Genomic DNA, 16,580 nt, shown 5'->3' on the forward strand with positions numbered 1-16,580 from the left:
CAGATTTGAATAATTTAGATTGACGCACATTTAGCATCAGATTTGAGGTCTGTTCTGCACCATGTTGCAAATGGATGGCTATTTGACAGCCTGCTTTTGCAAGATACTTGCAGACAAGCTTTTCAATAGCCCCTTGTTTCCTGCATGCCATGTCCTGTTATTCTGCATCTAAGGGAGGAAGGCTTTTTTGCAGAAGCCTTCTCCTAGGATTAGGTGAATTAGGTCACTTTGAGCAGATTGTTGTGTGTTACTCATACCTTCCCAATTAAGCGGCCATTTGAATTTTTACAGGATCCTGTTGGAACCTTCGTTTTACCTGTAGAGAAACTTCTGTATAACCTCAGAGCTACAGATCCCTAGCACCATTCATGTCAATTGAACTCATTAAAAATGTAAAATAATAGAATAACAGATTTGGAAGGGACCTTGGAGCTCTTCTAATCCAACCCCCTGCTCAAACAAGAGACCCTATAACATTTCAGACAAATGGTTGTCCAATCTCTTCTTAAAAACATCCAGTGATGGAGCATCCACAACTTCTGAAAGCAAGCAATTCCATTGATTGTTCTAACTGTCCTTATTTCTAGATTGGATCTCTCCTTGATTAGTTTTCACCCATTGCTTCTTTTTCCTGCCTCCTGGTCTTTTGGAGAATAGGTTGCTCCCCCTTCTTTGTGGCAGCCCCTTAGTTATTGGAAGACAGCTATAAACATAATTTCTCATAGATTAAACCAGGATTAAAGTGAGTTTTTTTTAATCCCACTGCTGATCATTGGGATCAGATAGTCACTTCCATACAACATTCCCATAATCTGTGTAAGAAATTATGGTGCCTAAAGTGAAATATGCATCTTTCACAAGTGTTTCATGGACAGAGAAAGTGGAAGAGCAAGAAAAACCTGGAGACATTGGCAGCAATTGCTGTTGGCAAGAAGGGAAGTCTAAGGTAAGATTAGGAATGGGGTGTGCTGGTGGGCTATGCCAATTGGGACATCATCATCAGTATTAGTGGCACCCAGTGGGCAACACTGCACTTTGCCATTGCAAAAAGAATTTGGGAAGGCTGGCAAAGGAAAGGTACATATTCCACAGAGCAAGAAGCTTATTCCTTCTAGTTCAGATCAGGGGAAGCCATAGATGCACATATGATTACCAACTCTTTTAGGAAAGGAAGCAAATCAGGGGTCCCAGGTCCAGCAATTATTTTGATGATCAGTTTTTCTAAAATAATACACAAATTGCTTGCTTCAGAGTCAAGGACCTATAATGTAACGCAAAAAATACTGGAAAAAGTAGAAAACATCACACCGAAACTCAAATAAAGGAATGATTGGCCAGTACAAATGTTGCAGTCAAGACTGAACAGGTTGCAAGAACCTACAAATTAGCACACGAGGCTGACCCTTGCCTCAGGTCGGTACTGTATTCCCAAATCTCTTCCAAACCAAAACCCAACATTCACAAAGCCAGACAAGACACGTTCTATAGCAAAAATGTTTAATCTCTTCTTAATGTGCGTGTTTATTTACAAGTACTAAATCTGAAGAACATTAAAATAGGAAATAGCAGGATATTTACACAACCAAAGGGTGCCGACCTGCCATACTGGCATAGTTGCTTCAAGTCTGAAACAATCACATAAAGTTATGTTTTTTTTTTAAATTTTACTATTAAAATTCTGTTTTTTATGGTTTCCTCTCTGCCTCCCCTCCTATACCACCCCCTTTCCCATTTCTTAAAGGACAGTTAACTGCAGCCTTGACATTCCTTACAAATAAGTGTGAGTGGCAGCGCCCTACAGTGCTGGAATATATATTCAGCCCAAAGAAGTACCAAAAGTGCTGAAAAGAGGAACTTCAAAAGGGAAAAAGGGGAATAGTTCACTCTCTTGTCCAGTGTACCCGCTCCCCTATTCCACTTTTGGGAACTATCCCTAAACCTTCCAGGTCCATGGAACTGGAAGTACTAACTCCCTGTAATAATTTTTCTTGGAGCACATGTGCAAAAAGAACCTGGGATAAATTTGTAAACCCTGCTGCGTGGAGCTGGTGTTTGTCCTTCAGGCTGTCTGCATGGAAGATGAAAGTAGAACCAGTGCCATCTACTCTAGGTAAACAGTCCAGAGTGTGGAGCTCACATGGAATTTGGTGCGTGTTATTAGTTTTCTGTAATTTTGCACATTTTGGTGTGCAATTGAAGACAAGTGATTTGTTATTTGCACGCGTTGAGGGATGTCAGAATACAATGAACTTTGAAGAAAAGCCAATGGTTTAAGGCACGGGTGTCAAACTCGCCACGTCATGTGACGTGTTGTGACATATCACGACTTTTTTCGCATTGCCAGGGCTGGGGTGGGTGCAACCGGACCATGGGTTGGCAGTTTGACACCCCTGGTTTAAGGGAACAACAAAAAAATTGTCTCAAATTTGCTCTCTCAAATCGTTTTCTCAGAACTGGCTAGCAAAACTGTGCATTTTGAGATCAGATCATTTATTAATCACGGTGCCTTCAATGTTTTTCTACTGAGTTGCTCCTTCAACTCCTAAAACTGCATTTATATTTAAGAATGCAAGGGATGGGAGACTAAGGGAACGAAATGAAATATGAGGAAATTTATCAACAATGAAGTAAAACCTGAACTAGTCCCTGAAGAACAAAAAGTATTTCATACGGATCTTTTCCTACAAGAGTATTCAAATAATGGAACATTTATCAAGTCATAGATGCTGGAGTGGACGCTAGGTTTATTGGTAGGGAATCACAAATAATCAATTGGCATAATGCTTAAGTGCAAGTTTAAGTAGTGACATGATAAATATCCTTTGTTTCTGATATCTGATGCTTTTAGGGATCCTTCAATTAACTTTACTTAGAAAAATGTGTTGGCATATCTGTCTGGATAATCGCTATTTATTCAGCATCACTGTTGCCATTTTAACATTCCACTGTTTGCTTTTGAAGGATTTTTGTAAAGACGTTAATCCAAGATTTTCCTGCTTATGTATACAACTTTCTCATGTGCTCATTTGAGCATCAATCCAAAGGCATATCAAAATATCTTACCTATTGTAATGACGTGAATAACTACAGTTAAAATAACTGCTTAACTACAGAAACTTCTGGGGATTCAGCATTGCAGTTTCTGACATTATCTTGGCAGAGTATTTGTATAACTAGGTGCATCAAGGGTCAACATAATCTGATGAAAAATCTAATAAAATATTTATACTTGGGGAAAGTAAATTCATTCTGCCGCTTCTCACTGTTAATCCCCACTCTTAATAGGAAAGAAACTATAAACAGTTATATGAGAAGAGCAGACTCTCAAGAGAAATAAGTGGAAATAAGAAAGGACAGCTCACACAACATCAACAAAAGTGAAAAGCTAAGAAAATCATTGCTTAGGAATACAAGAATGGTCCTACTGAGTAAGATGAAAAATCCATGAGGAGCTAACCAGATGTTGCAAAGAACTGCACAAGCAGTTTTTTGAACAATCCTCAATCCATTTAGGAATTTTGGTTATCAGAAGTATGTTGACTTTCAATATACAGTAGTTAAATAAAACAGGGTAGATCAACAACAAAGAAGAAAAAACTGATAAGCAAATGCCCACAAAGATGCCTAGCTTTTTAAATGATACTAGGAAAATCATTTCATAACTTCATAAATTATGAAATTGCTACATAAACTAACTTTGGAGGGCATTGCCAAAAAGGGACCTCATTTACTCACTAGAAACAAAATGGGTGATGCTATCAAAAAGAAAGAAAGAAAAAATTGGCTTAATGCTTTAAAATTTTTATTTTCCATGGTCACTAAAAAGGAATGTCAGTATGTTGACCTAGTAAGTTCTGCTCAAGTGGGCGGTATGACTCCACATTTTAAAAACTTTCAGTATAGTAATATCAACCTTCGCCATGTATTCAATGAACTCTTAGGATTGGTACTGAATCATTGTCAGCTGAGATGTTTATTTAAATAATTTTGCATGGAAAAATACCAACTGCTTAGTATTGAGAGAATGGCAGAGCAATTGAACATAAGATGCATGCGGGTTTGTTCTCATATTGAAGTATTTTAACCAAGTGGGGACACCAAATTAAAAAGGCCAACCAGATAAACACAAGTTACATCTCCAAGAGCTCCATCGGTAGGCAAGGATGATCAACTCTTTAAGTTGCATGGTGACATCAAGTGAACAGCCAGTCCTCAGAAGTACTGTATAGCATAACTATTTGCAGTGTCCTAGGTAGAGTTTGAAAATACAATTAAATAGGATTAGAGATGCTCCATTTATTTATTAGGGCGATCCCTTATGAATCTGACTGTAAGCCCTTTGAAAATACAGGAGGAATGTGTGGTCACACAAATAATTGTTTATTTTCTGTGAAACCACAAGCACCATGGTGAGAAAGATGAGCATCTGGATTTAGCTGCCTACTTGTCATATATTTTTCTCCTGATAGTGGGACAGCCACTGAGCTTCTCTTTTGCCTCAGGCACTGTCTGGAAAGTGGCTCGCTCTATTTAAGTAGCAGACAAACTGATAGATAGAACCAGATAATTATACCTCCCCCATCCACCCTTCAAAAAACAGAGATGCATCACTCAAGACAAAGCAGACATGGGGAGGAACAACTTTTTTCATGCCCCATCTGAATATTGCTATAATGCAGGGCTTTTCAACTTTTTCACCTATTGCACCACTTTTAGGATATGGCAACATCCGAGTACCACCAACTTGATGACCAGAAAAAAAAGGAAAAAAGTGATGAAGTACAGGTAGTCCTTGACTTACAACAGTTTGCTTAGTGACTGTTCGAAGTTACAATGGCACTGAAAAAAATGCCCCCCAAGCCACAGCCAAGCAAAACAACTGCCTGGCCACCCAGAGGCACTTTTCCTCCTGTCTGAGGTTTTCATTCTTGTGATCATTTCTGTTGAGGATTGGCAGCGGGGGTGAGGTGGGGGGGTGTTTGGTTTTTATTTCCCCTGTCTGCTGGGTGGTTGCAGCAGGTTTTGGTCACTTCACATGACCGTGGGACACTGTCACCATCATAAATATGAATCAGTTGCCAAGCATCTGAATGTAAATCACAAGACCCTGGGGATGCTGCAACATTCCAGCTGATCGGTGCTTCTTCAGGGCTCAGAAGCACCAGGATCAGCGCCGAGCTCCAACTGGAGACTGCCGCTGATCCTGGCCCTTCCACTGAGCCCTGACAGCCCCGAAGAAGCGCTGATCCTGGCGCTTTTGCTGAGCCCTGACAGCCCTGCACCTCCAGCCGTCTTTCGCTCAGGTTTGTGCTGTGCTGCCACCGGTTCAGCTCATTCCCCTCCCCCCGTTACATTTCTAGGATGGTCGCGTACCACCTGCCAGATGCCAATGTGCCACAGGTGGTACCCGTACCACTGGTTGAAAAGCCCTGCTATAATGGCTCTATCTCACTTTCTATGTCTTGAGTGAAGCCTTTGCATGTGAAAAAGCATTCACCAGGATGTCATCATGCCTGCAAAAATGCAGTACATTCAGGATCTATTTGCTCCACCAGTAAGATTAGTCTACAATACTTGGCCATACATTGATTAGTTTATTGCTTTTCAGCTATTTTAACTGAAGTTGTTTGTCCACCTGGCAGAGAACCTAAAAGATACAGAAAAATGTTGACTTTTCCACAGGCTTCATCATTAGTAGTTTTTATTTTATTTTATTCTATTTGTTTATATTTGGCAAGGACTCCTTTGCCTAGGGGTCAAAACATTGCCACAGACCAATGATAATGGTTTAGTTGAATCAAGGCCAATAATGGGAAAAACAAGCTGTTTCATAAGCAAAAAAATTTCAAAAAATAAATCCCCAAATCACTTACTTAATTTTGCATTCTGCAGGACCTTTATGTAAATCCAATATTGATTTACTTCACAATCAACCTAACATGGATAAGGAAACTCCAGCATGGCTTTATCAAAAATAAGACCTGTACACCAACCTGATCTTGGGGATCAGTTTAGTCATAATGGAGACGGTGTGCATATAGTCTCCCTTGACTTCAGGAAAGCATTCAGCAAAGAATCTCATGAGATTTTAGTAAAGATGTTAAATTTGGATTAGGCTATCCTATCAGTTAGAGAGCGCTTTAACTGAATGACTGCACCCAACAAATCTAATGGGCTAATTGTTTAGTTGGAAAGAAGCATTGAATGGTGTAACAAATGCTACATTTCAGGATCTGTGCTGTTCGACCTAATTATACATGACTTGGATGAGGGGGTAGAAAATATCAACTTTCAGAAGACACAAAGATGAGGAGGTAACGAATACTTCACAATCAGGAGGATTTTAACAAGCTGAAATGACTAGAAACTAGCAATGTGAACATGAACATGGACAAGTGCAATGTTTGTGTAGGACAAATCAAAGGTATGAATATAGGAACTGGGGAACAGACCATACTGGGCAGTAATATATGCAAAATGGATCTGTAGGGATCACAGGGTAACTTGACCAACAATGTGATACAGCTGCAAAATGAAAATAAAAGCAAATGCAATCTTAAGATTGTAGTATCAACAGAAACATGACAACATTAATAGAATTGCTCCCATCTATTCAATATTGGTCACACTGCATCTAGAATATTGTGTCTTGATCTGAGTACTCCATATTAGGGAGGATAGTGACAACCTAAAGGACGTCCAGAGGAGACAAACTAAGGTCTGGAAAAACATATAAAGAAAAACATATAAGGAAGGTGCTGGGCATGTTTAGCCTGGAGAAGAAAAGAGACACATGATTGTCATACTAAAGTTTCTGAACAGCTGTCATATAGAAGGCAGGGCAGAATTGTTGTTCCAGGATTCAAAATGAAAGATAAAGGATTTATATGACAGGTAGATTTAAACTGAATGAATGTCCTAATCTTAAAAGCTGTTCAGTAATAGAACAGCCTGCCTCTCTTTGCTAGTGTTTAAAGAAAAGTTGAATGGCCATAAAGGAGCAGTCAGTTGCACTGGGCAGTTGGTTGGGTGAAATGAAATGATCTCCAAGTTTCTTTTCAAGTTTAAGCACTATGATTCTAAGCAGCTCCTGAAAAAGATATGTGACTTTTTAAAGAAATAGCTTCTTTGTATTAATCAAAACAGATGAAGATTCTGATCATGTGAAACCATAAAGCCAAATTTGCTTCTTTGTGATCCATGATACAATTTGTAAAATGAAAAGATTGGCCATGTTGAGGAACATAAATCATATAGTGTTTACAGTCCCAAGTAGACTTCAAAGTCTGGAGAGGTGAACCTCTAAAACATTATGGTATCCTTCGTGTGCAGCAACATTTAGCTGTCCTTTAAGACTTATTTGAGTACCATTTTCCAGAAATAAACAATTTACATTTTTTTTTGTTTCTTGTACAAGAAGTGACAAATTAAGTCCAATTTTTTTTAAAAAAAAGTCTAACCAAACCTCTAATATTCAACACTTGCATTTTTTTTCTTTTGAAAAAAGATTAACTCAGACTAAATTCTATCACAGTCATGCAACAGCCCACAGGTCTTATGGATCCAGAATTATCTCAGGACTCCACAGATTTTTTTTAGTTTGTTTTATTTTATTGTCTTCTCTTCCTCCTCCTCCTTAATTAAAGAAATAATTAAAAATAAAAATTACAAAGTAATTTGAGATGTATATTCAAAGGATTGTTCTATTGGTGAGGAATGTTAATATGTTTTTTTCCCATCTGGTATTTTCCACTGTTAGTGTAAAAACCACATTTGATATTGTTTCAACTCCTCCAGTTAATTGTACAGTTGCCCCACTGAGGCGTAAAAATTAGATTATAACATTTTGTGTGCATATACAAACAAACACACACACACACGCACACACACAAAAATATCACACCTCTGTCTTCCACTTATTTGGGTAGGATCAGGCTTGATATGTTTTGTAATACCTTCTCTTTCAACATTAGGTAGGCTGAGAGAGCAGCTTAATTTATTGGTACTTGATAGGCAGATAGGTGAAGACTGAAAATTGGGTGGATTTGGTCATCTGAGTTGAATTAGGGCAGTGACTTCAACACACTGGTAAATTTAAAATAATAGTAAAAATCTTTACATACAGAATGGAACTGAATGTCTTAATGCAAAGAGTGGAATATTTGATGGAATGATGAAGAAATAAATGACAGAAGGGAAGGAAAAAAGAAACAGGAAGAATCCCAATGAAAGCATCATCACCACTTTGGTTGTTAACTGAATGGTCATAAATCATTTTGACTACCTGTATAAAGGCTTTGCTTTTAACTGAGAATACCTTCTAAATGAACTGTGCCAAGATAAGACAAAGGAACTCACATTCCATTCTGAAACATTACAAGATACTTTGGAAATCTCCACGGTAGCCATAAAGGAAGCCTTGCCTTTAATCATATGGCAGATGTCTGATTCGACCTAGAGAACATGCAAGTAACCAACGGACTTTCCATTGTTTTCCAGTGTTGGCACTTGTGATTGTTTGCTAACCAACAACCCCAGAATCATCTAATGCTCAGAATCAGGGTAGAAAGGAATTATAATTTGGGGGTTGGAAGAAAAAGGAGTAAATAGAAAGTAGGTATCCAATTAGGAGAGTTGGGGAGGGGGCAGTGACCTTTCTGGTACTTTTCTGCTAATTTAGGCACTAACATTAAATGCAAGCAGACAATCCTTTGCTGTTCCTATAGAGATTATTATTTATCCACTGTCTAAAGAAACAGGGTGGCAAGGTAACCAAAGCAAGTTATAATAAACGAGAGTAAGAATATTGTGTACCTTGGTCATAGATCACTTAAAGTTTCTAATGAGGAAGCAACCATCCAAACACTTTCCTGAGATCATAACTGATCACTGATATCAGCATACAAAACAGATCCTGAACGGCTGGGCTTCCGTGCAATTAAAGAGCCACATTTTCTCTTACCTTTCTCTTACCTGGGCCAATCTATCAATCTAGCTGCTATCATGTCTATTTCTTACAGACTCAATTTTGGTTGCCTAGCCATTATTTCTTGCATCAAAGCATGGTTGCCCAACCTTTTGGCTTGCCTGGGCCGCCACTGAGTGAAGTGTCTGTGTTATTTTAATACACTATATACTTTCCCTAGACATTGTATAGAATACCTAGGTATTATGCAGAATGACAAGAACTATTTAAGCAAAGTATAAAAAGGGAGACATGAAAAGGGTTAGTGTTAGCTTAGGCTTAGGTTTAGGCTAACCCTAACTCTAACCCTTTACTGTAAAGACATATATGAAAATGAAAGAAGTAATGCAAAATGAAGTTTTTTTCTTACTGGGAAAAAAGAAGACAAAACGAACAGTATTGACTTACTTGTTTCAACAAGGAAGGCTAGAATGGCATTTTAGCAAGAATATTTTATATTTTGCCGGTTTGCCTTTTGGCATTGCATAGAATGCCTAGGAAATGTGTGAAATATTAAGCGTTTCATACTTTGACATCCCATTTTTGGCATTCTATAGATTTCCTAGCCATTCTATAAAATGCTTAATTTCACATATTGACACTAACGTATACAAACCACATAATAATGTGAAAAGTTTATGATCTTGTGGGGCCCCACAACTAACCGTCCAGGGCTGCAGGCAGACCAAGAGCCACAGGTTAGACAAGCCTGCTTTAAACTTGAAGCCTGGTTTTGTTTTTGGAATTAGCCTGCTGAAGATATGAAGATGTTATAATCAGTATTTGGAAGAGTTGCATGTCCATGAGCATACACATTCTCTCTCACACACACACACACACACACACAAACACACACTCAGTCACACACCCCTACATACATACACTTAACATAAAAACAATGTTGGAATCACCATGCCATATTTATCTGGGCTAAACTGCAATTGTATGTGGGAATACTCTATCATTTTTCACTTTTTTGGAATAAAGACTGCCCTTCTGATAATCTGACCAGGTTTTATGTTGCTATTGGGAGAGCCACTGGAATGTGGTGGAGCAATTCAATTCCAACAGGCAAAAGTAGCTTTTCTCTCAACCGCCTGCATGATCCTGCTTAATCTGAACATTCTCCTTTGCAATACTGAGCTATTAAGACTAAATAGCTCCTTTTTCTCTGGCTATATGACACTTGTACATGGAGAGCTTCTTTGAAAATATCTTTGACCTCTAAACTGAAAGCTTACACATGGGAGAAGTTTGTGTTTGTGTATGTATCTGCAATGAAAACTGAGTAGGGGCAACTCTGAGAGAGTTGTTAAACTCTGCTTATAAAAGCTCATTCTGACTTCTATAAAAAATCCAATGCAATATGTATTGGGGAAGTTGCATTGCTTCTTATAGATGAGAAAAACAACTTTCTTTCTTTAGGTGAGATTTTCATATGTGTCTATCCCTCTTTTTTTTTTAGTTTTTTTTTTTTGTCTTCCTGTTTCTAAGTCTCCAGCACACTCTTAAGCAGCATTCAAGATGGGAGCATTTATTTGGCCTGTGCTCAGTAACATTTTAAAATGGCACAGGATGAACTGTGGAGAGAATAAAGGATGCCTGGGACTGCTTCTCTAGGTTCTATTCATTTCTCTCCCACACAAATAATTTGTTGGGGAAAAACAAAATCTTGCAAAGTTTTCTTGCAGATTTGCAACTTCCCTCCCCCCTCCATATCCTTTCAGTCCCCTAAAAGGACAACATTAGCTTGTGAAAATTGTGCAAATTTAGCAGTTAACACTAGAGGAAGAAGGCCAGGGAGTAAGAAAGGAAGAGTAGATTCAAGAGTTCAGTTGTCCGGTCAAGGCGGGAGACGAAGCAAATACAGAAGGGAAAAAAATGATAAGACTGCCCACCCGCCTGCTATAAGAAAAACATAATGTAAAAACATTGCCCTAGAAGTTAGTGCATGCCCCAACCTTCCATTGCCAGATTTGGGGCAGGCCTTGGTGGGGAAGGGACAGTAGCAGTTCAGCTGGAATTTCTCTCCCCCCCCCTCTTCTCACACATCTCTTGGGTCTCTGGGGTTCTTTGCCACGTCACTCGCTCCTTTCAAAAAGGTCCTTAAATTGTTTCGATTTGCTTTGATAATAATGATTTAAAGGATTGTTTGTTTTTCTTCTGTTCAATCGGTGCAAAAAGTTCAAAGACGCAGCAGACTCCGTGCACTGTTTTTGTGCCAAGCCCCAATATATCTTGTGTGTTTTCTGGTTGCTGCAACTTGTTTGCCCCTTCTCTTTTAGCATCCAGTGCTAAGAAGTCTGCAACAACAACTCAGCCTTTTCAGCTACTTAGGGCCATTGTGTCAATTGCCTGCTCCAACTTACTTCGCAGCCGTTGTCTTCGGGCCTGTTCATCCTTCTCTAAAGCAGCTAAAATCTGAGAAAGGAAAGAGCAGAAAAGAAAGGATTAGTACTAATAAAAAAATCCAGTACAATCTGAAATACTTTCCACAAGGAGCTCTCTAACAGGAAAGCCGGCAGGAATCCTCCTTGAACCATCAAAAGACCAATCATGACAACAGTAAGGAGACAGCAAAATATATGGTAGTTGTCAGTGGAAAAAAAGATGAAGTGGCTGGTTTCCCAAACATCAAAGATAAGAAGAAACTGGGAAGAAATGTTGGATTGCAAACTGGAATTTGATGTTAACAGAATAACAGAGTTGAAAGGAACCTTGGAGATCTTCTTATCCGACCCCCTGCTCAAGCAGGAAACCCTGTATCATTTTAGATAAAATGATTGTCCAATCTCTTCTTAAAAACTTCCCCCATTGCAGCACCCACAACTTCTGGAAGCAAGTCATTCCACCAATTAATTGTTTTAACTGTCAGGAAATTTCTCCTTAGTTCTAGGTTGCTTCTCTCCTTGACTAGTTTCCATCCATTGCTTCTGGTCCTGCCTTCCGGTGCTTTGGAGAATAGCTTGACTCCCTCTTTTTTGGGGCAGCCCCTGAGATATTGGAACACTGCTATCATGTCAACCCTCACCCTTCTCTTCATTAAACTAGAAATGCACAAATACTGCAACCGTTGTTCATATTTTATCTTCCACCCTTCTAATCATCTTTGTTGCTTTCAAATGAATGGTTTCCTTGCCAGATCACCACAAAACATGACAACTAAGAGTAGGAGACATGTTTAAGTTGGTTTGTAGTCAGCTGTTCTTTAAAACGGTCAGCATCCTCTCTCTGCAGATTTTCTCTATCAATTTGGATTTCAAAATGTAGAGGTGAAAAGCAATTTAAACCATTTACTATGAGAGGCAGGAATGTGTAAGCATTCTGTTTATTGGAATGACTATTCTTTATGCCAATCAATTAAAAAAAATAGTTTGTGAGCATGAGCTATGCAGATGCTATTGTTATTAAACCAAAGTAGCCAAACACGGTGGATTGAATCTCCCTGAATGTTTTGTCACACTGAGGTACAATAAACCAAGCATTGTATTGACCTGAATTGTAACTCAGCCACACAGGCCCAGAAACATAATATGTTTTCTTAAAGTCTAAATTTGTCCCGATGTTGAAATTATATGAGAGAATGGTTCTTCATGGACATAAAACCTGATAATTATACAGAACAAACAATGAGATAAATTTCCAGGAAAATCATGGATGTCTCTGAAATTGATATAGAAACAGTTTCTTTAGCAATTAACTATTTTGAATAGAATATTCAAAGGCCTCTCATGGAATCCTTTTAAGTCAATCTTTTGCAGACCCACTTTGTTTTTAAACCATTACTATTCACAATGAGACATTTCTCAGGTAATCAATATTTTTGAATGTTTCTGTTTAGGTCATCCTGAGCTCATTCAATCCAAAGGAGAATTTGAGCCTTATAGTCTCTGTTAAGGAGTGAAACTATATAAGCAGTAAGTGCCTATGTTTGGTTTCTGGGCAAGGCAAGAAAAATTGCTGAAGAATCTAAATTTATTGATCCAATGTTGATTTCATATTCAATTGTAGTCAGATTTGCCTCAATTGACAAAAGAACATATTGCTAATCAAACTATGTTTTAGAATACTGGAAAATGGTAATGCTGGAATTTTTCCACCAAAATTTCATTCCACTAAATAGGCTTATACTTCAGTGCCTTTTGGAAAACAAGTAATGGAATTTAGAATGCTTAAGGCCTTTTATTGAAGGCACTAGAAAAAAGGACATAATTATGGAATACAGTCAAATTCATATAATAAACATCTCTCCTACTGAAAGAGCTAAAAATGCATTCTATATTTCATTTCCGTTCTCCGAATTAGATGAAAACCTTTAGATCACCATTTATACATATTCTTAGAAAGCCATTCTTTAATCAACCACATTAATGAACTGAAGGGGTGGGATGTTGCGAGTAGGCCTTTTGACAGTGAGTGAGAAGGGAAGATTTGGCAGGAAAGGATTGAGAAAGTGGAGGGATAAAACAGAAATGCCCCCAAACCACACCTCCCTTTCAACTGCACTGCCAGATTTTTAAATTTATTTTTTTATAAAAAGGATGATTAAAATGCAATCTCATCAGAAATCCCATTATAGTGGTTACATTTGTTGTGAGTGCAAGCTGGATTTTTTTTCCAATTAAATGTCGAGGCATCCATCAAAAAGAACTAAATTAACCATTTCATTGGCTGCATAATTGGAAAGAAACTCTTGTATAATTAATAGGCTGACTATTTGAAAGCAGGAAAGGCCCATCACAAGCCCTACAAGTAATATGGAAATAAGCTCTCTGTGATTAAAAGCAGCTGTGACACCTTTAGGCTCCCCATATTGCACATGCAGACATGATGGGGAGCACACATAGCACTGCTACCCAGGGCTTTGGGAAAGGCTATAATGTCACAAATAAAGGAAGCTACAAAGGTAATGAGCCACAGAGCTGGTACATCCAGGTGGAATCAGATCAAGAAAGGAGTTAGCCAGTCCAATGCCCTGTGGGAAGGTATTCTAAAGCTGTTATCCTATGGGAAAATATTTGTGTCTAAATACGAAAAGTGATCTCTTAGCTTCCTGGGACAAAAATGGTCCGGCTGCAAATCCATATAGGTGCAATCCAGGCCAGAGTTTGACTCCCCCAATGCCTCATCCCTCACCTGAAGCATTGTTCCCAAGCACCTCTAGGTGGTGCTAAAATACTGAATGTCAAACCAAAGCAACCAATTAGGTTGCCCATGTCAAATCTTAGGATCTTAAAGGTTTTGGAGGCCTGAACAGAATGAGAGACTCCCCCAAATCTCCTTTGCTCCTGATTCAAATGGAGACAATCACTAAAGTTTGTGAGTTTGGAAAGATTTCAAAACCAACTTTGTGCCTCTTTGTTCTTCTGTGGCACTTCTGGGCACAACAGGGTAAAAGAGTAAACAGCAGGGGGGACAGGGAGAAAAAGAGAGACACTTGTCTATCACCTGCTCTAAAGACCGCCATGATTAGAGAAGATGCAAAAACCCAAATGAAAATTAATTATGATCTTCATTCAGCGCCAATGACAGCACATTATAGTACTGAGCAATAGGAAAAATTATTCCCTCCCATTTTGCATCAAAGAGGGTGCAATCGGGCTGCATGTAATTGTGTTTAATGAATGAAAACAAACAAAGGGAACAGCTGCTATTTATTAATCCCATTACAAATCATAAAAGAAGCTCCTGAGAGCTGCAAACACACAGGCAGTACTTTGAGAGCAGACTATAGAGGCACATTCAAAAGATGCCAGACAGTGGTTAACCAAAGGACAAGGATTGGCAACTTCTTTTGCCTGCAGCTCATTAAGGCTGCACTTTCTAACCACGTAGCATTTGCCCAGCTTGCTATTGATTTCTGCTGTTAAGGGCTCGTGATTTGTAAGACTAATGAAAAGGAATGTTGGGAGCTGGGAGACTAGCCTCAGGGCAGCAGCTGCTGAGAAAAGGGCTGGAGGAACTGCTCTTTGGGGCTGCTGCTGCCTCTAGCTCCAGTTTTTGTTATTGTCGTTGATCTTATCCAGATGGCAGGTACAGTGCTGAAAAGCTGCAACTGTGCCGGCTGTTAAGTTCCTATTGATGGCCTCCGTGACCTTAAGGCAGGTCGGATTTGCGCTTGGGTCTATTCACACAAAAGGCTTACCTTGGCACTGTTGGTGCATACTTCTGTTTCCCAGACCTGGAACCTACTAAACCTTGCCCAACTTAATCAAGATATGATTAGAAGGAAAGGTTACATGGAGATTTATTTGCAAGGGAGAGTAATGCGTATCTGTCTGGATTCCATTCAAAAGAGTGATATTGCGTTCCTTGTTTTAGTTATTCACTAAAATGTATATGCCGCCCATCTCACTATCCAGAGCAACTAGGGGCGGTTTGCAATGTAATAAAGACATAGTAAAATTACAAGAGTTAAATAAATAAATTCCTTTCCCGAATGCAAGAGTAAGAAAGGGGATCCTTCAGGAAGCAGCTTATCCCGAGTTCTAAAGCCTTTTTGACTTCTTACTTGCTATTGAATGAAACCCCAGAGTGCCACTACTAAGAGGTTTTGATTAATCTACTACTTGGTAATATCTAAAGCCTACAATGGCCATCAAGAATAAAAAAATTGGTCAACTCATAGGGGATCTTCAGGATCACACTGCCTTTTGGGTGGACCCTTGAGGAATGAAAATATCATTCCTCGTGCAACCCCCATTCTTCATTATTAATAGGAGTTAGGATAAATGGAGCTTCATATCTATGTGAAAGATGCTTTTCTCTTTTATGCATTGCAACCAGCACATTGGAATGAGTGATTATTAAACTGATATAAATATTAAAAATTCTGCATTATTGTTCTATTATCCTTCTACTTTCAGTTCAGAAAGAAAAGCTGTAGAGCTGGATAAAAAAATCTCATTAATTTGGAATTTCAAACAATTCTGTCTGTATCACTCTGAAAATAATTCTACATCTTTTATCTCTAAGATCTCGTTCATAGGAAATCTAAAATAAGTCTAGTAACTGAATCTAGTCTAGATAAGTAGTGATTATTAATCATTAATATGCAATGCCAACAAAAGACTGGGAATGTAAATTTATTTTTATGGGATAAAAACAATAAGAAATTGGAATGTTCCCAGTAGCATTACATTATACCATAGAGGGAACTCTGCTGACTTGAAATAGATCTCTGAACTGCATATTCAAAGAAACTCTGTTCTGCAAAATGCAAGTTGCCACTGAGAGATAGAAGAATCCATCTGAAGATCATGTCTACAAAGAAACGGTAATCAGTTTTGCTGACATGCACCGTTAATGTTACTCTTTCATCATCCATCCGAATCTGGTGTCATTCAGAAATAATACTTTCAGAATTTCCAATATGCAAAATACTTTATATATGAATAGAATATTTAAACAGAGTAATATTATTCAAAACATAGGTAGGGAACATGTTTTAAAGTGGTCTTACTTAGAATATTAACAAGCATTTCACAGGCGCTCTTACAAAATGGATGTACAAATGTGCTTTCCTATTCACAAATAATGGGCACATCAATCACACAATAACCATTCTCCAGACTGTGAATAGGTGAGATTGCTCCCTGCCAACTGCTCTGATCCC

At 38.5% G+C, this 16,580-nt stretch overlaps 1 protein-coding gene across 1 annotated transcript in view; it reads right to left on the reverse strand.

The window, feature by feature from the left end:
• Window positions 1-10,880: 10,880 nt before the first annotated feature.
• PLXNA1 (plexin A1) overlaps window positions 10,881-16,580 on the reverse strand; it is a 425,046-nt gene continuing 419,346 nt past the window's right edge. The window contains exon 32 of the mRNA XM_083351698.1: window positions 10,881-11,386. Coding sequence (XP_083207824.1) covers window positions 11,291-11,386 — 96 coding nt within the window. The 3' untranslated portion in view covers window positions 10,881-11,290. The remainder of the gene's footprint in view (window positions 11,387-16,580) is intronic.

Source organism: Vipera ursinii (assembly GCF_947247035.1).
Source record: "Vipera ursinii genome assembly, chromosome: 2".
In the NCBI taxonomy this organism is placed as follows: Eukaryota; Metazoa; Chordata; class Lepidosauria; order Squamata; family Viperidae; genus Vipera; species Vipera ursinii.